A 24,026-nucleotide genomic window follows, 5' to 3' on the forward strand; every position below is an offset into this window, starting at 1 on the left:
TATTTTCTACTGTATTTTCATTTAGTTTTCTATAGTCTATTACTATTCTATATTTTTTCTGATTACTTGCGTCCATTTTCTTTTCTATCACCCATATCGGTGAATTGAAGGGGGAGTTGGAATCTTGTATAATTCCGTTTTTTAACATATCATTTATTTGTCTACTGACTTCTTTTTTATATACTTCTGGGTATCTATAATTTCTTGTATATACTGGCGTATCATTTATTAATTCTATTTTATGTTTTATTTCATTCGTAAAACTCAGTGGCGTTCCTTCTATATAAAAAATAGCTCTAAATTCATAACATAATTTATTTATTGCTTCATATTCTTCTTCATTACAGTGATTAAGTCTTAGTTTCTTTAAATTTTCCTTTTGTATATAATCTAGTTCATTTTCATCAATATCCATTTCTTCTATATGATAAGAGTGTATAGTATTTAAATTTTCTTCTTGTATATATTCGACATCAAAAGGTTCTATAAATTTTATTTCCGTTGGAGTTTCTGCTAAATTATTTATCATAGTATAAGCGTAGTGATTATTAATGTTTATTAAACATGTGGGAATTTCTGCATCTCCAATTTTCATATAATTTAAAATTGCTGTACCAGATCTTCTATTAACTGGAATTTTTACTTTTTGAGACGTTCTGGGTGGAATAGTTATTTGACTGGGTTTGAAATATTTCTGTTTCTTTGGATCTTGGGATACAAAAAATATTGGAAGTTCGGTAATTGGAGTCTTTAGAATAAAATTCTGAAAATCTAATGTAGCATGGACTTGGGATAAAAAGTTACATCCTAGCAAGCCATCAAAATTGGGAAAAAATCAAAAAGGTAAAATTTGTGAAATTCAGGATTTTTAAAACAAGGGAATATTGGAATTGTCATAGTTTCATTGTGAAACGTAGTATTATGTGCAGTTTGCACAGAAAATTGTTCGGGAACTATATATTTTGAAAAAAGTTCGTTTGCTAAATCTGGTCTGAAAAAACTTTGTTCTGAACCTGTGTCAATTAAAAAAGTAGCATTTATTTCGGGAATAATTATTTTTGGTAGTTTATAATATTCTTTAACTGCATTAAAATTTATGTTACTGTACTTGTTGAGGCTAGTTCTTGAAAATTTTCACTATTTCTTCTGCGCCTAATATGATTCTGATTATGGTTATTTCTATTCAATTCATCATTTCTTAAATTATTATAATTTCTTGTATTTGCGTTTCTTACATCATGATTATATAAATTATTTTGTTGTGGAGGACGACGATCACGGCGATCGTTTCTGAAATTACTTCTTAAACTAAAATTATCGGATGATGTATCCATTGGCTCAGGGTATATTCTGTTTCGGATATTTTGGGTTTGATTAGAAGGCTGATTTCGAAATACGTTAGAAAATGGTCTAGAAAATTGTCTATTAGGTGGATTAAAACCATTATTAGAAAAATTAGGGCGATTTTGAAAATTATTATTATTATATCTAGGCTGAAAATTTGAATTATAAAAAGGACGATTTTGGTAATTATTACTAGAAAAATTATTTTGCAAATTATTTCTGTTTGGAAAATTATTATTTAAATTCCTTGGAGTATTATTATTAGAACGGGTATTGTTAAAATTGGAAAGTCTAGAATTATTATTATTTCGATTTTTGTAATTAAGGAAATTTTCTTCTTCTTTGGCGAATGCCATAGCTTGTTCAATTGAATCTGGGTTCTTAAGTCTTACGACTAATTGCATATGATAATTTAATCCATTTATGAAAGTTTTGAGACAAAGGTATTCATATTGTTCGATTTTTAAAAGTTTCACTTCTAATGTATCATCTGAAAGATTTATTTTAGAACATAGGAGGCTACGTGCGTCTTGAATTCGCAAACCGAAATTTTGGGGAGATTCATTTCTTTCTGGTTTCATTGAAATAATGTCCTGGACTAAACAATCAATCGATCTTTGGTCCGAAAAAGTAACTATTAGACTATCTTTAACTTTTGCCCAAGTGTCTAGTTCAGTTCTTGAGGCGATTATATCGGCTGCTCTACCTATTAGTTTACTTAAAATAGTGTCAAAAATACAAATGTTAATGGGCTTATTGGCATCTTCTCTACTGTGATTATTTATAAAATTTTCGCATGATTTTATAAATCTATTTAATTGTTTCGCGTTGCCATCAAAAGTAGGAATGTTATCAGCTTGATATTTTACTAGTTGAAAATTTGTTTGAGCCATTTTTCGTTTTTAATAAAATAATAAAAATACAATAAATATTTCAATTAGAAAAATCCTTAGTAAATATATATTCAAATTAAAAAATATATTAATTAAATCGTTAGTCAATTTTCAATAAATCTTTTTCAAAAATATCTTTTAAAAATTGTAAAAATGTCTGTGAAAATGTCTTTAAAAAATGTCTTCCACAGCGAATCAAAAATATAATAAAAATATATATGGAAAAGGATATGGATATAATTAGGAAAAATAGAAGGAAGCACTTACATAAAAATTTTCATTGCACTGCTGGCTGAATCTCTGGTACCAATAGGATGAAGACAATTCTTGTTCTTGGTCCCTGGCGTGGTATTTTCAATAGGATCTGGACTATGTTCGTTCCTGGTCCCTGAAGTTCCAATAGGAGTCGGACAATTCTTGTTCCGGGTCCCTGGGGTGAGTTTCGAAGACGTTGCTGCACCAAAAAACTGGATTCTTCCGATTAATCGTAGAGACGAAAAATTACACTACTTTAGCAAAGGTTAACTTGAAGCACTATGTAATTTTCGGAAAATCCTACTGACTGCGCCAAATATGGTTTTCGAACGGGAAAACGCTTTTTAAAAAAAAATTTTATTTTTTAAATTACAAGTTCTTAGTACAAACAAATCTACAAACTTCGAAACTGAATAATAAAATGACAAACACCTCTATTTATAAGTTCCTAATGCGTCACCTTCCACCTCCTGGATCTATTGAGTTACAGGGTTGTAACATCATTTCCATTCATTTTCAGTACATTATTCTTATTTTATTAGTTCACCTTTTAGTCATCATTACTATCCACTTAGAGCTGTTCTTCGACAGGCATGCAAACGAGCCGTATCCATCCTTGAGTGTCAAGTTGTTCTCTTGCATCTCTTGCTAGCTAACTCTATTTAGTTTGCCTCTGTCTCTCCATATTTCTACGTGTATCCCTCTTAATACCCCTTTCTTCAGTACTACTGCAAAGTAGTATTTTTCTTACTTCGGCTTCGACGCTGAAGCCCCTTCATTTTTATTTTCATAATAGCCACAACTATTTAGTAATCTAGTACATTTTCTCCTTACTTCTGTTGGAGTATATCTTTTTTTTTACTTTCACTCCAACAGAAGTTTTCTGATTTTTGTTACAAAATCTGAGATAGTATAGGGTCAGAATTAGGAGAAATTTATTGAATTAAAATTAATATTTTAAGGCCCGCGGTCTTTTCACCTCCGAATAAAGTTATTCGGAGGTTTATTTGACAGATTTACATGTAATCTGCCGGATAAACTTCCCAATAAATAGTTATTCGGAGGTGAAAAGACCGGGCCAAAATTAAATAGTAAAGGCTGTATGACGCTATGCATTTTTTTGTATCATTTCTAATATCGTTTCTGATATACATTTTCTTGTATCGTTTTTTGTACGTACATTTGTGCCCTGTATGACACTATGCAAGTTCTTGTATCGAAAATTGTATGAAATTCGGCACGTGATTGGTCGAAATTTTGTTTATCACCCTGTGTCACGTTACATTGGTATGGTAGTACTGCGTCTACAGCTGATTTTATAAAATTTATAAACTTTTAAAAATATAAATTTAACATTTTAATGTTAACCAGAATTTTTACGTTGACTGTTATTTGTGTTTTTATTTTGTTTTGATATTTGTGCTAAAATATTTGCATTAGAATTATCTTCAGTTTGATCCAAATTAGGAACTATTGTATTTTCCTCTATTAAAAAATTATGCAACATGAAACCCAAAGTTATACACATAGTTTGAACTTTACTAGGAGCTAAATATATTGTTATTAGTAGAACAGTAGTCCATACCAAACGGTATATTAAGTATCAATAAAAGATTTATAAATAATACCTACAAAAACACAAATAAATTCATATGATCTCATTTTCAGCCGCCATTATGACATTTAGATGTTTTACCAGCAGGTTTTACGTTTTTGCTCTTTGCGCAGTTCTTGTACAAGAATCTGTGCCTGACACAAATTCTTGTATCTGTGTATGACACTATGCATTTTTTTGGCATATCAGAAACGATACAAGAAAATGCATAGTGTCATACAGCCTTAAGAATGCATGAATTTTCATGCATTCGGCAAGTGCCAATAGCAGAAGAGCTTCTTCATCAGACGAAGTCATTATGTGTTCGTCAGCTACGAATAAACGTCTAAGGGCCGGTTTATTACCTCCGGATAACTGTCTGTATCTGTAGAGTACGGAGGGAGAGTCAATTCTTAGTGCACTTAGGCGACAATTGAGCCATTGTGCATCTTCGCAGGAGGTTGTCATCCTTAGCTCATTGTCCATCCTGCCATTTGCAGGAAGGTGGACAAACCACCAGAGGACATCTCCCCTATGTCGGCAGGTATACGCTAAGGCTCGTCGAATGCATACTCTCGTATTGACAATAACTCTGGACATTCACATAGCACATGCTCGACAGCTTCGTCATCTCGTTCAAAATTCCTGCACAGAGGTGTGTCTACTAGCCCCAGTGTGTGGAGGTGTTTGCTTAATTGACAATGGCCAGTTAAAAAATCAACTGTCAAGCGTAGGTTTTTTCTGGTCATTCTCAAGTACTTTTTTGATGCTGATTTCCCAAGGTTTTTTAGTGTTTGTTACCTTGGCAAGTCTACATCCTGGCCCTTCTTCCCATGATTTGTGTGTGGGAGTAACATTTGGCAATTTCCGCGATTGTTGTAGTTGACCAGCCAAAATGATAACCAGTTCCTACGAGTCTTAGGCTGGCTGCCTTCCTAGCTAGCTGGTCAGCAATGCGTCAGTCTTTATTTCCATTGTGCTCCCGATAATTAGTGATAGTGATCCGGAGCAAGGTGAGGAAGACCGGCCCTAAAAATATAATTTGTATGGCGAAGAGTCGCGCCAATGTGGAAAAGCCTTGTCCGCTACCGCTCCGCCTGCGAATGTTCCGCAACGGAAAATTCGCGTCACAATAGTTTCACGTCGGTTTGGGGGATCCTTAAGACAGTGATGTGTCCTGTCACCTTTGCTATTCGACGTTTACTCTGAGAAGATATTTAAGAAATCTTTGGAATGCACCTAGGATGGTGTCTAATTATAAACGGTCAATGTATCAATAACCTGCGATACGCTGATGACACGGTCATTCTGGCAGATAATGCTGTGTAGATCACTGCAATGCCTAATGGACCGAGTAACGACAGCCTGTAGAGAATTTGGAATAAAATTTAACAGAAAGAAGCAAAAACGATGGTCATCAGCAAGCACCAAAATAAAAGGGTGAAGGTCAATGTCGACGGAACAGATCTGGAAAGAGTAACAAGAATAACGTATCTTGGAAATAATCTTGATGAAATTTGGGCAACTCACTAGAGATAAGAACACGTTTGGAAAAGTCACGTACAGTGTTTTACGAAATGCAAAAAGTTATATATGCAACTGCCTGCTGGGCATATCATTGAGAACTAGAATACTTAAGTGCTATGTTTTCTCCACTTAAGTGCTGTTGTTGAAGCCTAGACAATGACAGAAGCAACACAAAAAAGAATCCAAGCATTCGAACTCTGGTGTTACCGTAAAATGCTCAGATTGTCCTTCATGAGCGGAGGATGAATAAGGAAAGAGAACTTATGCTTATAATTAAAGAACAGAAAATATTTTGGTCACATCATAAGGTATCAAAAGTATGACCTTTTAATAGAAGGCACAATCAAAGCAAAAGTGGACCAGGAAGAAGACGCAACTCGTGGCTTAAAAATCTACGACAATGGACGAATATGGCCTCTGTAAAACTATTCAGGGCGGCTGCAAATACAATTACATGGGCAAATGTAATGGCCAACGTTCTTAAGGATAAGGCACCGGAAGAAGAGTACTTCAACCTCTCCACCTTCCATCACGGCAAACCAAGAAATAAATAACCAAAACAATAGCGAGCTTAATGTTGTAGTCATATTAATGAATAATCGAACTAAACAATTAGCAGCTCATGTTACATAAATGCCACTTTCCATCTCGGCTCTGATCTTTCCAGTGATATTATCGGGAATTTTTAGGTACTCATAGTTTTAACGAATAGACAAATATACCAGTTGAATATCCGTAAATGAATAATAAATACGCCAAATTATTTTAATTTTATTTTATATTATACAAATAATTTCTATGTACAAAGTCTTATTATACCTACTATCAACTTGATACTATATTTACTCGGTTAATTATAACAATGAAAAATATTAACGTACATCACAGGTAAAAGTTGTTGCATTCAAGGTGCACTAATTATATAACAACTAAAATTAATTACTCCTCCTTTTTTAGAACTTTCTGAAACTTACATATCGATGAAATTAACTTAAACAATTAATTTTAAAAACCAGTTTTTATTTTTGGACATGTATTTGCCATCCAAACTTTATTTACCTGACTATGAGAATGCCTTTTACATTGACCAATTATCAAAATATTCGTCATCCTTAAAACTATCATTCAAAAGCGTATCCACAGAAGGTACAATATTATCTAATTCTAAACTGTCTGCGCCCAAATCATCCAAAATTATATCAATCGCATTTAGATCAAGTCATGAATCGGCGGCTTCTTGTGTAGTAGGTCATAACTCGATTGTAACAATTTCATTACTTTCATCTACATGTGCATCACATCTTTCCAATATTAGGGATGGATGTAAATTGAAAAGAGTACCTAGTCTCTCCGCAGACATATCCAGATGCATTCCGTTAATTTCCACACTTGACATAATTTTATTTAAGTCTACATCTTCTACGGTATTTCCATAAAAGCTAAATTCTTCCATAGGAAGAGTTGAAGGTTTCGAAGTGGATTTTCTCGCTGTATGTTTTTTAATTACTGCTGATGGAACAGAGCGGGCAGAAGGTTCTGGTACAGATACTGCTGTTTTACAAATAGTTGCCATAGTCGAGACATATAAAGCTTCAATAGCTTCATCATGTATGATGTTCTCCTCAACATTAGGGTGTTCCTTCTTATAATGAAAACTACCATCTGTTTTGGATTTTAACCTAAAAAATAATTTTGTTACTTATGACCATTAGAATAACAATATCGACAAATTCAAATGAACATAATTCAATTTTATGAAATAAAAGGAATAAGTATTTCATTCTTGCTGTTTGCTTTTATCATATCATGATAATCTAAATTAACGTTAATAATTGGAGATTTCAATGCCGAATTATGAAGAAAACCAAAATAGGAATAAAAAGATATGGTACAAAAATGGAATAAACATTGATAAATTGATGTACCACTAGAGGAAATGAAATGCAAAATCTTTTCGCTCTGTAAACGTTTTTCGGCAAAACAACACATAGAAAAGACTAACTCCCAACAGCAACACTAAAAACGATATTGGTTACATTCTTACAACAGAAAGGACTATCATAAAAAATGTAACAGAAATAAATCGATTTTCAACTCTGGCAGCTACCGCAGATATATACAAGCCAAACTGGTCATTCACAGCCGATTTGAAGCTATCATAGGCGACTTAGACTTAGTAGTTATTAACTGATACATTACTGAATGTGGGAAAATAAGTAGCACAATAATTTATTATTCTACTTGGGAAATAAGCCACAATTTAACTTGAAAAATGATTTTATTGACGTTTCGACTTCTACCTGTCGTTATCAAAACACAAAATATTAATAAATTAACCAAAAATGTTGTTGCTTAAGGCTCATTCTCACGTTTATTGCTGATGTTTATTTCTAATTTCATTTTCTCCATTTCCACAGTCCATACATCAATTAGTGGTTGCATCTTTCTCGGGTTGTCTGCTATGGGAACGACGTCGTTCACATACAGTAATCCTTCTATCATAACTGGTGTTAGGTGCGTATAGCCTATTATTGTTTTAAGTGGTTTGTTCTTCTTTTTTACATTTTTAAATAATTTAACCATAATTATGACGAATAGGAGTGGGCTTAGGCTATCACCCTGCTTTATCCCCTTGTTCATCCTAAATTCTAGTGATCTGCTACCTCCCATTTGTACTTTTTCCACTCTGCCACAAATAACTCGAAAAGTATTGACTTAGAGAAAAAAGTCTATAGAAGAAAAGTTGTTTAGAATTAGTTATTTTATCCAATTCCGGTCTTATTTTGAATGTATTTTTTTCATCTTCGAGAGGGGGGTATTTCCTCCATTTTTGTAAAATGGAGGGGATGTAGAATTGTAAACTTTTTCTTATAAAATTATAGACAATTTCAACTACCTATTCCCAAATTTTCATCCTTCCTTTAATTTTTTTGGGGTCAGATTGTTCTTTGATCGGGCTATTATGGGATACAATTATGGGGCACAGCCAGTAATTCTAACTTGGAATATCTTCAAATATGTCAAAATAAAGTTCTTCGAATGATAGTAAATGATCCCTGGCACGTGTCAAATGAAGTAACAGAAAACTATCTAAAAGTTTCTACTATCAAGGAAGAATTCTTCACCTTCAGCAGAAAATAAAAAGAAAGACTAAATATAAATCCCAATACGTTCGACGTTACTGGTGAAGTGCGCAGACTAAAGCGATATAATCAAACTTAATAACTAGATTTAGTAATCTTTAAACATTATATTCTGTCTGAATATTTAGTTAAAACTTATTGTTCCACTGGAAGTAACAGATTGGTAAAATAAAATTTATTTTAATCAGATTATCTCATTTAATGAGATTCTAAAAAAACCACTTACTTTATTCCGCAGGTGCCACATATATAAGCCTTGAAATGATTTCTCACGTGCGTCCTTACATTTCCAATACCGTTGGAAGTAAAGTCCCTTTCATATCTACATAAAGAACATTTATAATGTTTCCATTCTTTTTTCGAACCTGATAAGGAAAGCGGTGCAACATTCTTACGGATACTCGGTTCTGATACTTTCGTTTTCACGGGTTCGAAATAGTGTATCTTGTTGAATATATCTTTACATTTCAATTGAACTCCTGGATGTCTTCGATTGAAATGAATCCTTATCCCATGAAATTTGGTAAACCGTTTTTGGCAGCAACAACAGATATACCTTAAAACATATTTAACATTTTAAATACATACTTGAACGAATTTATAGATCTATAATATTAATGAAATATAAGCGTTTCATTGTTAAAAACAAATATATTATATTATGGTTTAAAAAGGACATATAAAATTAGTAATAATATTTTATCTTTTAACTTTTTAATACCAAATGAATTTTAAAACACCTAGTAGGTACTAGGCTGGACGAATTATCGCTCCAGTGTCTTTTTATGTATACAAAATTATTGTTAAAATGATATAAAAGCGGTAATATTTAAGATGTTTAATTTTAAAGACATTTCTATCAATAATTATTATTATACTATAAATAATAAGTAACTAAACATTAAGAAATATAATTTTATTCAAAAATTTTCAAATTAACCAATCTACTTTCGCAGTTATTACATATTTCAACATTCTTGCTGTGTGCTGATACTTGCGATCTTTCTTCTTTAGGAAAATATGGCACTTTCTTTTTGGATGTGGTGAATTCTAGATTATGACCAATTCTTAATAAGCCTTGGTCCACGCAGATACATTCGCTTATTTCGACATTTTAACTACACCGGATAAACACTATACACTCCAAAAGCAACTAGTCAAGTTGAAAACATAAACCACATTGAAAATTTCCTTACCAAGGTTAATAAAACCATTAAAACCACTGTCGCAATCCAAAACACAATCAAAGACAATTCTTGAGTTTTACTTTCTATTTTCAGGTACATACCTTTTTTTAGCAATTATTAATGGATTAAGATAAGAATAATACTATTTTGGAAATATCAGGTATGAAGGTATTTGAACCACCAATCAACAAATAAATTCGTTTTGGAAACCTATTATATTCACTTTTTATTTTATTTAATATATGAGTATAGGCGAAATTCAAAAGGATTATGGCGATATTCAAAATATATAAAGATATGCAAATACATATTGTGTGTGTGTGCGTGTGTGTGTGTGAGTGCGTGTGTGTGTGTGCGTGTGTGTGTGTGTGTGTGTGTGCGTGTGTGTGTGTGTGCGTGTGTGTGCGTGTGTGTGCGTGTTGTTTTTACCTTATTCTATATTCTATTAGTTTTATTATTTTTATTTGTTTTTACCTTATTCTATATTCTATTAGTTTTATTATTTTTATAGCTGTTTCATTTAAATGACATTTGTTTCTTTCAAATAGTTAATCAGTAATTTAATTATCTTCATTTCATGACAACTTAGTAGATACTCTATACTAATGGAAAAATACACTTGTGTTTGTCGCAGATTGTAATATAATAATTGGTCTATATATTTCTCGTTAATTTTGCATTCAAAGAGAATATGATTCAAATCTCTAATCGAAATATTCAGCCCTGTGATGAATCACTCACGTTAAATATAACGTAAAGTTATCCTGTAGTTAAGTTGTAATCGTCGAATTGGTGTGATGTATCATATTTAACTTAACTACTTGCGTTATTTCTTGACAGTTCTTGAGTTATCTGATATATCAACTCTCACTTTAGAACGCGACGTTAAACCTCAAGTTATGAGATAACTTTGTAGTTATGTAAGGATGTGTAAGATTAGGTTCATCTTTTGACTTGTTTTTAGATAGAAATCAAGTAAATATTCAACGAAGAACGCTGCTTTAGGTTGTCCTAGGTCCTAAGATTTTGTGCGATATTTTATTAATTTAATATCATATATAAAGCAGTACAAAATTAAAAATATCAAAAACAAAGACCTAAAATAACAATTAAAAGCACGTACGTAATAATAAAATTAAAACAATAATTAAAAATAAAAAATAGAGCTAATAATTTAAGAATAGAAGGGTAATACAATTTTAAAAATTATCCAAAAATCAAATCGAAAGATAAGTTAAAATTTATAAACATAGGGATTTTAAGTACCTACTGTTCTTTCTATCTACTTTTATGATACACCGCCGAACAGCTGTTTGCTGTTCGGTCATCGACGGTGGCCGACAGGTAGGTATACCTTCTCATGATTCTCTTTCTCGCTCCAACTTGTACTGATTCTACATAAGGTTCTCTTTGTTAGAGACTTCAATATTTTCTTCCTTTTATAACGTTCGTGAAATAACATTTCATAACGGTGAATGATCCATCACACGGAATTTACGTTAAAAGTTATCGAGAAAGTTATGACTGAGAGTTATCTTAACTTTACCGCAAACGTTAAAAATAACTTCGGTGATTCATCACAGGGCTGATTATCACAAAAGCAAATTGATGAATTAACTATTAACAGTTATAACGAATAAAAAACTAAACTAAGCAATTATCACTAAAAGTTTTATAATAATAAATGTTTTACCTATATATAAAGAATGTTTCTCCTTCATGAACATCCAAATGATGTTCTCTAATAGTTATTTCAGAACCAACTTCATTACAAATGGTGCAAGCCACATAATCATCCTTTTTACTCTCGCACTGGGGTCTATTCAGTACCTTGAATTTAATGTGCATGTGATCGTGTTGGCCAGATATATGTGACCTTATTTGCATTTCAGAATGGGACATGTACGGGCAATACTCACAACAAAATACGTCGCCATCGTTGGGAACGTTGGTATCAGTTTTGGAGACTATTAACAAATCTGATATATCTAAAGCATCTGAGGGCTATAAATAAAAAGTGTATTAAAAGTGTGGAAGGAAATGTAAAAGATACACATAATATTTTGTATTACAAATCTTTACCCCATAGAAAAAACGTTCTTATTAATACACATTGAAGGTATTTTCAGTAGTGCGTAACATTACAAAATATTCAGTTATACCGTTGATTGTTCTGAAGCTATTTTTTTGTGGCATTTTTACAATTTTAACTATTTATAATGGGAAATAAGCCACAATATTATTAAAAAATTATTTTTATTTTTTAATAAAAAGTTAAAATTAATACCGTTGATTGAATACACGTGTATTCAATCAACGGTTATATTCACTTTATAAAAGTACGTAGAGTACTTACAAATTTTCGTGAATCTGACTCACTCATTTGGTGACAATCTACGAATGAAATGATGAAATCTGACATTACTGAAAACATTAAATTGTCTGCATTCTCAGAACAAGACAGAGTCAAAATAGCTTTTCCTTAGTAAAATATACTGTGAGGTATACTATAAGTATATCTAAGTATAAGTATAGCTAAAAATTAAATGAATAACAATACAATAAAAGTCTGCTCCATTGTATTCGCGGTGTGCAAGTACTTGGAAAGGGAAACGAGAAACGACCGTGCGCGAGTCGCGGAGAAATATTGCAACCATCTTAAATAATTCATATTGTCAATTGAAATTGTCAAATTGACGTATATTTCATACCTTCTGTCATTGACTCAGAAAAATTATATATTGCTCCATAATATTGATATGATATGCAATTATTATATAAAGGTAAATTTAATTAATTGTATTTTGCTTGCAGTACTGCATTTTAATAACTGATTTTATTTACTACATACAATTGTTTACGTTTGCTAAACATAACCTGCATCTTATTTTTTCTTCTTATTATTTTTTTGGACTATGGTCTTGACAATTATCCAGCAACCAGGACTAATATAATTGGCCAATATAATTAAAAGTGCGAATTAAAGTACAGAGCGTAGAAATAGAGGTCGCTTTGCCGAACTTGCACGGTCCCATTATAGACCATGTCACTTATCTACATTAACAGTTAACACCAGTTTTTGAAGTTATACTTCTTTAGGCGCGATTGAGATTAAGGGTAAATTTATATTGTTCTGCGCGCATGCGCACACCGACAGTTTGGTATTTCTTTATACAGGCTCTGATTGGGTGTTGAAATGATCTGTCAATAATTGTTCAATATGGAGGTTATCGGTAAACAAAAATGTTGTATAATATATTAGTTTTTATTGTTGTGAGGACAGAAATAAAATCAAATTTATAATTATAGTGACTTTTTAAATAGTTTTGAAAAGCCACAGGTACGTAATTCTAAATGTTTCAGTTGTATTCCAATAAAAAATTATCTTCATACCTATTTGGAAAATGTAAAAAAAATAATGTAAAAATAACACCTAGTACTTGCTATGCTATACCTTTAGTAGGCAATGCTTTAATTTACATAATCTGATTACGAACAAACTTTCTACAAATTTTCATCTAATGTATCGTTTTCTTACTCTATATATTGTTGTATTTTAATTCGACAAAAATCAAACTATTAAAAATTCATATAAACAAAATGTCAAAAAGTTGTTCAGTTTGTGTATATTCCCACATGACGTATACGCGAATGTGGTGCAGTTTGAAATCAATTCGACTCTCGTACGGTGGTATTCACGGGAAGTAGGTTCAAGCCCAATGCAAGTTATATCATTTTTTTTATTTTTTTTATAGGATTTATGATTGTAAGTATATTATTATATAATTTTTTTCAGAAAATACGTATTTAATTAAAATTTTTGGCAACAATTATTGTTCAGAAATCATTTGTGGCATTTTTCAATGTGTTTGTGTGTGTTTTATTCTTTTATTTTTTTTAATTTTTGGTATTGTTTTAATAAAAATTTTTGGAAAGTAGTAGAGAAACTGTTTAAAGTATATTGATTTCGTTGAAATCATATAATAGAAATATAACTTCTTACGTGCGTACAAAGTACACACATTCTTTTTTTTATTTTAATTTTTGTTGATTCAAAGAAATAACTAATTAAAATAAAATACCAACGAATTGTTTAGTCTATGTTTAAGTTTTATTGCAATAAACGAAGCTCCAAGTGATTTAGTTTGTAGTAATAATATGAATCGTCATAAATTAAATCAAGATGCAGCTCCGTTGGCTAAATTACCTCGTGGTGATCATCAGCGACTTCTACAGACACTTTATCGTTACTTTCATCCAGAAAAACCATTCCTTGGACTGTCCCGTCTTGCTCAGATTCATCAATCATATCAGGACGAACCACTTCTGGTACTAGAACTTGTGCAATAGCCGTTTGATTTACCTAAAACAAATTTAGACTTTAAAAACAAACTAAAACTTTATATACCTACCTTGATTTATCAGTCACAAACAAGGTCTTTTTTTTTGTTTATTACCCTGGTGTATTCAGAAAATCAACTATAACTTCTATAAAATCAATAAAATATTTACCTTTGTTGGAGGATTAAGTGATGTTGTCAATTTGGATTTTTCCTTTTCCTCTTCAGCTTCTTTCATATGTAAGAAATCAGAGTACTGAAGCTCTCCGGCCACTGTTGGACCAGCTGCAATTATAAAAGGAGTTTTTCCTCTACCATGTGGTAAAGTAATATGTAGAGTCATGTGAGTGCGCGTATACGCTTCAAAACTGCATTCGCTACATTTAAATGGTATACATTTCCAATGAAATATTGCATGCTCATTTCTTTCTTGCTCAGATCGGTACCTAGAAATTTTAACAACATTTATTCCGTTTATTTACACCAACACATGAAAGTACAGAGTACCAACGTACCAAGCTCCTGATATATATACAGTGTGATCCAACAAAAATTTGACCCCCTCCCCCAGAAACTCAGAAACCAAGAGTTTCTTCAAAATTAAAAAAAACACTTCAATTTGTACTGGAACGCGGACGAATTTTCATGCAAAATTCATGCCCTCAAATGTACCCCCCTACTGCCCCACATCAACCCCCACTTTTTTTTAATAGCAAGTGTAGTCGAGTAGCACATTATTTGAAAGGTATTTTTTTTCTCTACACAACCCTATATATTTTTTTAATTTGCGGAATAACTTTTAAGATAATTTTGGATTTAACTAATTTATAATAAATTTTTAAGTCCAAAACTATCTCCAAACTTATTACGTAAATTAAAAAAAAAATAGGGTATCATGTATAGAAAAAAATTACCTTTCAAATGATATGCCACTCGATCACACTTGCTATTAAAAAAAAGTGGGGTTGATGCGGGGCAGTAGGGGGTTACATTTGAGGGCATGAATTTTACATGAAAATTTGTCCCCCTCACATTAGGAATTAACGTGTTTTTTTTTAATCTTGAAGAAGCTCTTGTTTTCTGAGTTTCTGGGGAGGGGGGAGTCAAATTTTCGTTGAAAAAGACTGTATAAGACATATTCAATATCAACAAACAAGTGCTTTATTAGGGTTGCAGTTAGAAGTTTGGCCAGGACATCAAAGAAACACTCTTTTGACTTTTTGTCTAGCTTTCGGGATTGTTTGATCCCTTTATCAAGCTATAATGTAAAACAAAAATGTAAGTATTGATTCAAATTTTATATTGCATTAGTAAACCTACTAGTTTGTTGAGATTATTAAAAGAAAGCTTGATGGTATAAAATATTATACTCAACATTCCAAAGTAACACAAATATTAAAAACAGAAGACAAAGAACACAATACATTTTTAAAATTTTGATTAAGTAGCAGGAGTGAGCACAATAATTACCCTGCCATATCTATCTATTTTTAATGTATGTCAAACCCTGACACATAGAGAACAGAAAGAAGAAACAATCAAATTAAAAAGTAGATAATTAGGTGTTATTATTATTGTGATTATTTTCAAATTCTACGAGGCCACCACGAGGCCCATAAAGGGTGATCTGAATTCATAACTGTCTTAAGAGTATGCAACATATTATACATCCCTGTGTGTTTTGTAAAACAAACAAGTATTTGTAACAAACAATTGCAAAATTGCAGCAAACAAACAATTTTTAAGTCATCCACATCTTCAACAAAGTGGCGTGTCAAAAATATGTAAAAATTACAACAAAGAATGTGAAAACGGTATCTAAGCTATACACAAAAACCAAGGATCCCTTCACTACACAGGAATCTTTGAATGTTGTTTATTATATACCTTGTTTAAATTGTAACAACGTGTATTCGCGGTGTGCAAGTACTTGGAGGAGATACGAGAAACGATCGTGCGCGAATAGCGGAGAAATCTTGCAACTTTCTTAAATAATTCATATTGTCAGTTGAAATTGTCAAATTGACGTATATTTCATACCTACTGTCATTGAAGAAGAAAAATTATATGTTGCTCCACAATATTGATATGATATGCAATTATTATATAAAAGTATATTTAATTAATTGTATTTTGCTTGCAGTACTGCATTTAAATAATTAATTTTATTTACTACATACAATTGTTTACATTTTAATAACATAACCTAAATCTTACTTTTTCTTCTTATAATTTTTTTGGGCTAGACTTGACAAGTATCCAGCAACCAGGACCACTATGATTGTCCAATATAATTAAAAGTGCGAAAAAAGTTGCCGAGCTATGAAACCAGGTGTCGCTTTTCTGAACTTGCACGGTCCCAATATTGGGGAAAGCTCTAGTAAAGTTGTGCTAGAAAACTATAGTATTTTTACTACAAAAACGTTATTACGTAGGTCAAAATTTTTGACGTAAGAGAACTGTCAAAACATTAGATTGTGACTTTTCATTATTGCTATATTTATTATAAACACGGCAATAATGAAAAGTCACATTCTAATGTTTTGACAGTTCTCTTACGTCAAAAATGTTGACCTACGTAATAACGTTTTTGTAGTAAAAATACTATAAGAGAGTCATTAATATTCAGCTCAGCGGGGTACTATTGATGGAAATGTGTACTTAAATAAATAAGGGATTATTCCATAAAACAGGTAGATCGTTTGTTGATAGAATTTCACACCTTGAAGAATAGCACCCCGCTCAGCTGAATATTAATGACTCTCTTAGATAGTTGGCCAGAATTTCCACAGTAGGGCTATCTCTCATCGCAGTGACATAAAAGTTAAAAAATTAAATGCATGTGCACTAACAGAACATGCTATAACAGTGAAACATGAGTTCAATTTCGAGGGTTCCTGTATTTTGGAAAAAGAAACAAACCACTGTAAATGTGTTTTCTTGGAAATGTGTTACATAAAATCTAGCAATTAGTGTATAAATAAAAAATCAGAAATAAATAAACTTGTAACATATATTGCTATCTGCTTGGACAACATTCAAAATAAAAATACTTGTTTGTTTTACAAAACACACAGTTAAAACAGTTATGAATTTAAAATCACCCCTTATGGGCCTCTGGAATTTGAAAAGAACCACAATAATAATAACACCTAGTTACTTTTTAATTTGATTGTTTCTTATTTCTATTCTCTGTGTCAGGGTTTAACATACATTACCAAGAGAAAGACATGGCAGAGTAATTATTGTGCTCATTCCTGCTACTTAATCAAAATTTTAAAAATGTATTGTGTCCTTTGTCTTCTGTTTTTAATATTTGTGTTACTTTGGAATGTTGAGTACCATCAAGCTTTCTTTTAATAATCTCAACGACCAGTATGTTTACTAATGCAATGTAATATTTTAATCAATGACTTACATTTTTTTTTAAATTACAGAGTCTTGATAAAGGGATCAAACAACCCCGAAAGCTAGACAAAAAATCAAAAGAGTGTTTCTTTGATACCCTGGCCAAACTTCTGACTGCAACCCTAATAAACCACTTATTTGTGTATATATTTATGTTTGTGTGTGTGTATTATATACGGAATAAAATACTTACCATTTGTTACAATATCTGCACAAGACTTTGTGTGGTGTACTATTAGGTGAAATTTCTTTAGGAGCCGCTAAGCTACGAACAATTATATTACACTGCATTCTAATTAAATTTTGTAACCATATTTCTAATCTTGGATTTTTCGGTAAAGAAATTATATTATTAATATCGAATTGTTGTTGGTGCTGCAATACGTGTTTATACATATATTTGTATGTAACACTCACATCAGAACATATTTTGCAAGCGTATCTGTTAATTTCTTTCTCTTTGAACATATGGAAAATGAAATCAGATATACGTTTTGATTTAAATTTGTTACACTTGGGACACTTTAGTTGTTTTAGGAATGGAAGTCCGAAGCTGCCGAATGTGTCCAGCAAACTATGTTCGCTAAAGTCGTCATCTATTTTAGAGCTTTCTACGTTACCATGTTCATCAATATCAATCTTTTTGAATTCTGGCGAATCTATTGTTTTCCTTCTGTAGGTTGTTATCGTTTGTGGCCTAACCTCGTCATCATCGATAATAATAACATCATCATCCAAGTCCCTTTTTATTAACTGGTTTATTTCTTCAATCAACTCGTCAGTGTCAGATTTTAGAGAAGGTGTCGGTTGAACAGGAACAGCCGATTCCATTTGAGTTATTTTCTTCGTAGGAGTAACAGCAGAACCTTTAGTTGCCTTCTTTAGGCTCTTTGTAGGTACAGGTGTAGATTCGTCAAACAGAATACCCCTATAAAAACACACATAAAGTATTATTGCGATGAAACATAATTAAATAATAAAGAACTACATACTTCAATAAAATTAGTATATTTTTAGTTATTAATGTAAGCCTGTGGAACAAGTATTCAATACTTAAGTTCACAGCTAACATAAAAATGATATATGTAGATATAAGCCGATATCCCAAATTTATTGCTATTCTTAAAAGAAAATTCATTGGCTACAAACCAAAAAAATCAACACTATTTAATAAAGAAGAAATAGATAACTTAATATCAGAAGCTGGAGGTAACATCTACTTAGTAACAAAGATTTATTATTATAATTATGATAAATGTAATAATTGCCTTTCTTTCTTTCGATTAATTTTTATGCATATATTTTAGTTTGCATTGATCACTGGTTTGGCAGGCGCTTGTCGTTGTGAAGAGTTTTGTAAAATGAATTTAAATGATATATAAGTTAACATAACCATGTTAGAAATTAAAGTTTCCAATTATAAAACTAATATGAAAAGAACCTTTACGTCTAGGAAATATTACGAAAACGGAACAACCTTGGTATTCACAGTTTTGGTAATATCACTTGCAAAATAGCTGAATTTCTTAAATTATTGCATCGCAAAGTATGCACCGAAAACTGTTTGCGAAGGAGCTCAGCTACTTCATTAGCTGATGGTGGTGATAACCAATTTGAAGACACTTCTTCATTGAAGAGGCTGGAAATCATCCAGTGTAGCAGAGGGAGAAAATTCTTTAAAAAACAAAATTCACATAGCATCGCAGATTAAAAAGGTCGTAACAAAATTAATATTTCGAAAACTAGTATAAATAATACCGATACGGTCCGTCTATTAATACCAATTTGAATACTGCAACTTCTGTTCATATTCCTAATACAGTGGAACCCCGATAAGTCGGCCCCGATAACCCGGAAGTCCGGCTAACCCGGACCGATTTTCATCAGATAAACATTTTGATTTTCAATATTTTGTATTTTTCAATTTAATTGTGGCTTATTTTCAATCAAAATAGTTAATTATCAGACAATCCTTTCAACAATAAAAGTGTATGTAATATAATATTTGAGAGATAATGTGTCTAGACTCTCTGTGTCGTGTACTTATGTGTGTAATTTGAACACGAGATTAAAAATTACTCATAGTACACGCCGCAGAAACAACAGCCAGCTGTCTGTAGTATCTATTCCTTTTTATTTCAAACTGTCAGCATTGTTTAGGAAAGACTATTTAAAAAATTCTTTTATAAACAATGGTCTTTAGTATTGTGTGTCTTGTATTGTTTGGGTTTGGTGTTTTTTTTTAGAATTGTAATGAGTAGGTAATATGTACTGTGCATATTTATAAAAATATTTCATGTTATTTCAATTCTAACGGAGTTTATCTGTAAGTATACCGTATTTTATTAATTTTTACCATATTCTCCGGCTATCTCGGATTTTCGATAACCCGGATCGGTCGTGGTCCCGATTAATCCGAGTTATCGAGGTTCCACTGTAATATTAATATTATTGGTAGTCAAGAGAGGAATTGTTATGGTATACAGTGATGAGCGCGCTAATAACCGGCAAAATAGCGTAAAAGATGGAAAACATAATATATTACGAAACAAAAAGAGATGAAACTAGTGGAGGTGGGAGATTTAGCGATAAAAACCTATAAATTTACATTCTATTTATTTTTTCCCACCTTTAAACGTATCGGACAAGTTTGGCAACTGCCACTGTGACAGTGACAGTTTTAGTTGGCATACTCATGCTGCGTCTAAAGGTGGCAAACAATAAATAGAATGTAAGTTTATAGGTTTTTATCACTAAATCTTCTACCTCCACTAGTTTCATTTCTTTTATCTCACAACTTAATGCCTTCCATCTTTTGAGTTATTTTGCCGGTTTCTCTCTGCTCACCCCGCAGAATATCGTAAACACATTTTCGAATATTAAATATTTTCCGGGGCAGGAGTAGCTCAGGCAGGCGGTAGGATGTCTGACTTGTATGCAGGTAGACCGGGATTCGAATCCCAGCGTCGATTAGAATAGCTAGACATTTTTAAAAATGCCTATAGCCCCCAGGTCGACTCTGCCTGAACAAAATGAGTACCTTGGGTAAAACCAAGGGTTCAACCAAGGCGGTTGAAGCGTAGCACTTGCCCTGTTACCTTTATTGTATACCGTAGCCGCTAGATATAGCAGACTACCCTGCTATAATCCCAAAGCCACGTCAGCGGTATAAAACGGGAGACTATAATTATTAAATATTTTCAGAAACTTACCGAATATGTCTAACCCTTGGCCGGTCTCGTTGCCATAACGGAGTAGTGTCAAATACATCTGTATCTTTGTCATCTTTATTTTCCTCTTCGATCTTACAATACACCTGTATAATGTTAACTTCTTGGTTCGAATGGTGCTCCTTATAATGCCCTGGGAAGGTAATCAAGTCATTGGACTTATATATGCAAAGAGCGCATTTAAATTGAGAATCAATATCATGCTTTTCCAAGACATGATTTCGAATACCATCTTGTGTTACTGTTTTGGATTTACACATGCAACATCTCCAAGGTTTACTAAACTTGGAGGAAACCGGAGTAGATACAGGATGCGCATTCTCTTCATCTTCTATATCTTTCGGTTCTGATTCTAAGCATCTTAGAGTAATAACTTTCAGTGCAAGATCATTGTGATATTCCGTGATATGCCTGTCTATTTTATGTTTCAGATTGTGAACAAAATCGCAATAGTGGCATTTATAAAGTTGTAAACCATGTAGTTTAAGATGTTTAATTATATTATCTGCATCGGCATGGTTTAATTTCATTTTACAATGGACGCAGGTAAATTTAAGTTCTTCACTATGAAGCGCTATAAGATGGTGGCGAAGATTACCCTCCTCTGGACAAATGTAATTACAACCTTTGGCACAGCAAGTATAACGGGAGCTTGATGGTACAAAATCCGGAAACTTATCATCGTCTAAAAACATTAAATCTATTATTTTTATGTAATATCATTAGAAAGCTGAAAGTATACAGTGAGGACGTTTGAGTTGGAATAAATTCATTTTCTCAAGAATGGGCGACTCTGGAGATAAATCCTGAAACAGGTCGATTTTTGTTGTACATACTTGTGCAATCGAAAAGCATCAGTTTTAAACGTTTTAGATCGTTTGTAATGTGAAAATTAGCATTTTTTAGGCATATTTCAAATGCCTTATATTTGTTGCCAAAACTCAAAATCGAAATTTCATGTTATAGCTTTTGAAGTTTGAAGATTAGGCTATAATGCTGGGGCCACAGTAACGTCTAATGCCGTTAATTAATGCATTATTTGCCATCTCTGTAATGCAAAAAATGCGTTCCTTAAGGACATTAGACTTTACTGTGACCCTAGCATAACAACAGAAATTCTACAGCGGCCAGTTAATGAAAGTAATAAATTGTATTGATCTCTTGAGATTTGCACGCATCCGTTCAAAATATTAATTTAATTTGTAATTGTCGATTGAATTTGAATGTTTTTTTTTTTTCTAAAAATGTATACCATTTTTATTCAGTTGCAATGCGAAGCCAAAAATGTCTTAATTTCTACTTAGATTAGAGAGCGCAACCAGCACTCTTATCGACGATTTCACCTCTTGTTAGAGGCTCTTCAGAGAATGCATAGGTTGCTTTCTCTAATCCAGTAAATTTTTCGACATATATTGGTTCCACACTGCAACTGACGTGAACGGATTAGGTGACTAGCGTCATCTGGCAATTGAAAGATAAAGTTTTTCAATCCTAATAGCAACATTATTAATATTGAAAAATATTAAAAATATTACTAAAAGATTTTTAAATTGAAAACTTATTGGTACATTTCCCTGGTGACACCTCCAAGGCTTCTACAATTTGCAAGCCAAATGGATGCTGCACAAAGTGATGTCTTCACTGCACATAATACACACTGAACATTTACTTTACGTAAACATAATACACATTGAGCATTACCTTTTTTATCAAGCTTAGCGCCACCCATCCTCATGCTGGATGTGTGAGAACTGGAAGCCAAATTTACCATTTTGTCAAACATTTTTTCATTCTTTCCTAAGCACGGTACTGGATTAACTGGTGCGGTATCTGGCACCGATATTTCCTGCGAATGGAACTGCAGGTGCCTAATCAAATTCGTTCTAACTTTTGTAGTATATGAACAAGTTCCACACCTTAAAATAATATCTATGATAAAAAAGATGCCAACCATTATCAGTAAATACGTTCTTTAACACTAAAATATTGCAAAACCTTTAAAGAACCGCTTGGATTGACATGAAATTTGGCGCACACATAGCTAACAAGTCTAAGAAAAAAAGTGATATTATGCCGATGTGTGCTTTTCCCCTGAGGGTGGGTTTCATCCCTTCTCGGGAGTGAAAAAATATACGTCCAAAATAAGTCCGGAAATGGATAAACTGACTACTTTTAAGCAACTTTTGCTCTATAAAGGTTTTTCATTAAGTCAATACTTTTCGAGTCAAAATTTGAACTACTCCTATTGGTTTAAAAATAGACCATAATTATTGTTAAGGGGGTAGGCGCAAAATCTTGGTTCAATGCTACTTAAATGTATTCATTTTTTCCGAATCCTGAGAAAACTAACAAGTGTTTTTGAAAAATTTAAACGCAGAATGAAAGATTACATTATTACCGATGACCGAAACTCCCTGAAAGTTTCTATGTTTATTTTAATAATTTACAGGCTACTTTAATAATCTTTCATTCGGCGTTTAAATTTTTCAAAAATATTTATTAGTTCTCTCTGGATTAAAAAAAAATGAATGCATATAAATAGCATTGGACCAAGATTTTGCGCCCACTCCCTTAATCAAGCTGTATTAACTGTAATTAATCAACGGTTAGGATCATCTACATCCCATTCGGTGGAACAACACATGAAAAAAATATCGCCCGTGCAGATTTTAGCGTATTTTTTTCTTTTATAAATTACAAAATTATTAAAGACAATTTTGAATATTATGAGATTCGTACATACCTCAGATCTGAGCTGAATATGGACCGCATTGGAATTTTATTAATATCACCAGGATTATAAACATGTTCTGGTGTTGAAATCGGCGAAGAAGGTTCAGATGAAATGTTTTCTTTTGCTGGAGGATCTGCTATTAATAACTTTGGTTTAATTATGTATTCTTCCCCATTTGAAGCAATAGTGGAATTCAAAACAGTCTGTGTAGTCTGATTTACGTTATGTCGATGTTTCATATGGCCCCTAATTAAAACAAATAACACATTAGTTCACACACATCTTTATTTGGTATAAACTATTAGTTCGAATGATGAAACAAACAGAAATGTCTTTGTAAAACTATGCGTTACTAAGATTTTTTTATATAC

The 24,026-nt window shown here is 32.2% G+C and overlaps 1 protein-coding gene across 2 annotated transcripts in view; it reads right to left on the minus strand.

Moving 5' to 3' along the window:
• Window positions 1-6,373: 6,373 nt before the first annotated feature.
• Window positions 6,374-24,026, minus strand: part of LOC114328441 (uncharacterized) — a 58,308-nt gene continuing 40,655 nt past the window's right edge. For both annotated transcript variants that reach the window (XM_028277290.2, XM_028277291.2), the window contains exons 9-17: window positions 23,665-23,901; window positions 22,623-22,837; window positions 20,904-21,606; window positions 17,885-18,619; window positions 14,456-14,729; window positions 14,151-14,306; window positions 11,637-11,947; window positions 8,983-9,312; window positions 6,374-7,292 (exon numbers count right to left, since the gene is read on the minus strand). In XM_028277290.2, coding sequence (XP_028133091.2) covers window positions 6,863-7,292; window positions 8,983-9,312; window positions 11,637-11,947; window positions 14,151-14,306; window positions 14,456-14,729; window positions 17,885-18,619; window positions 20,904-21,606; window positions 22,623-22,837; window positions 23,665-23,901 — 3,391 coding nt within the window. In that variant the 3' untranslated portion in view covers window positions 6,374-6,862. The remainder of the gene's footprint in view (window positions 7,293-8,982; window positions 9,313-11,636; window positions 11,948-14,150; window positions 14,307-14,455; window positions 14,730-17,884; window positions 18,620-20,903; window positions 21,607-22,622; window positions 22,838-23,664; window positions 23,902-24,026) is intronic.

Source organism: Diabrotica virgifera, chromosome 7, assembly GCF_917563875.1.
Source record: "Diabrotica virgifera virgifera chromosome 7, PGI_DIABVI_V3a".
Classification (NCBI taxonomy): domain Eukaryota; kingdom Metazoa; phylum Arthropoda; class Insecta; order Coleoptera; family Chrysomelidae; genus Diabrotica; species Diabrotica virgifera.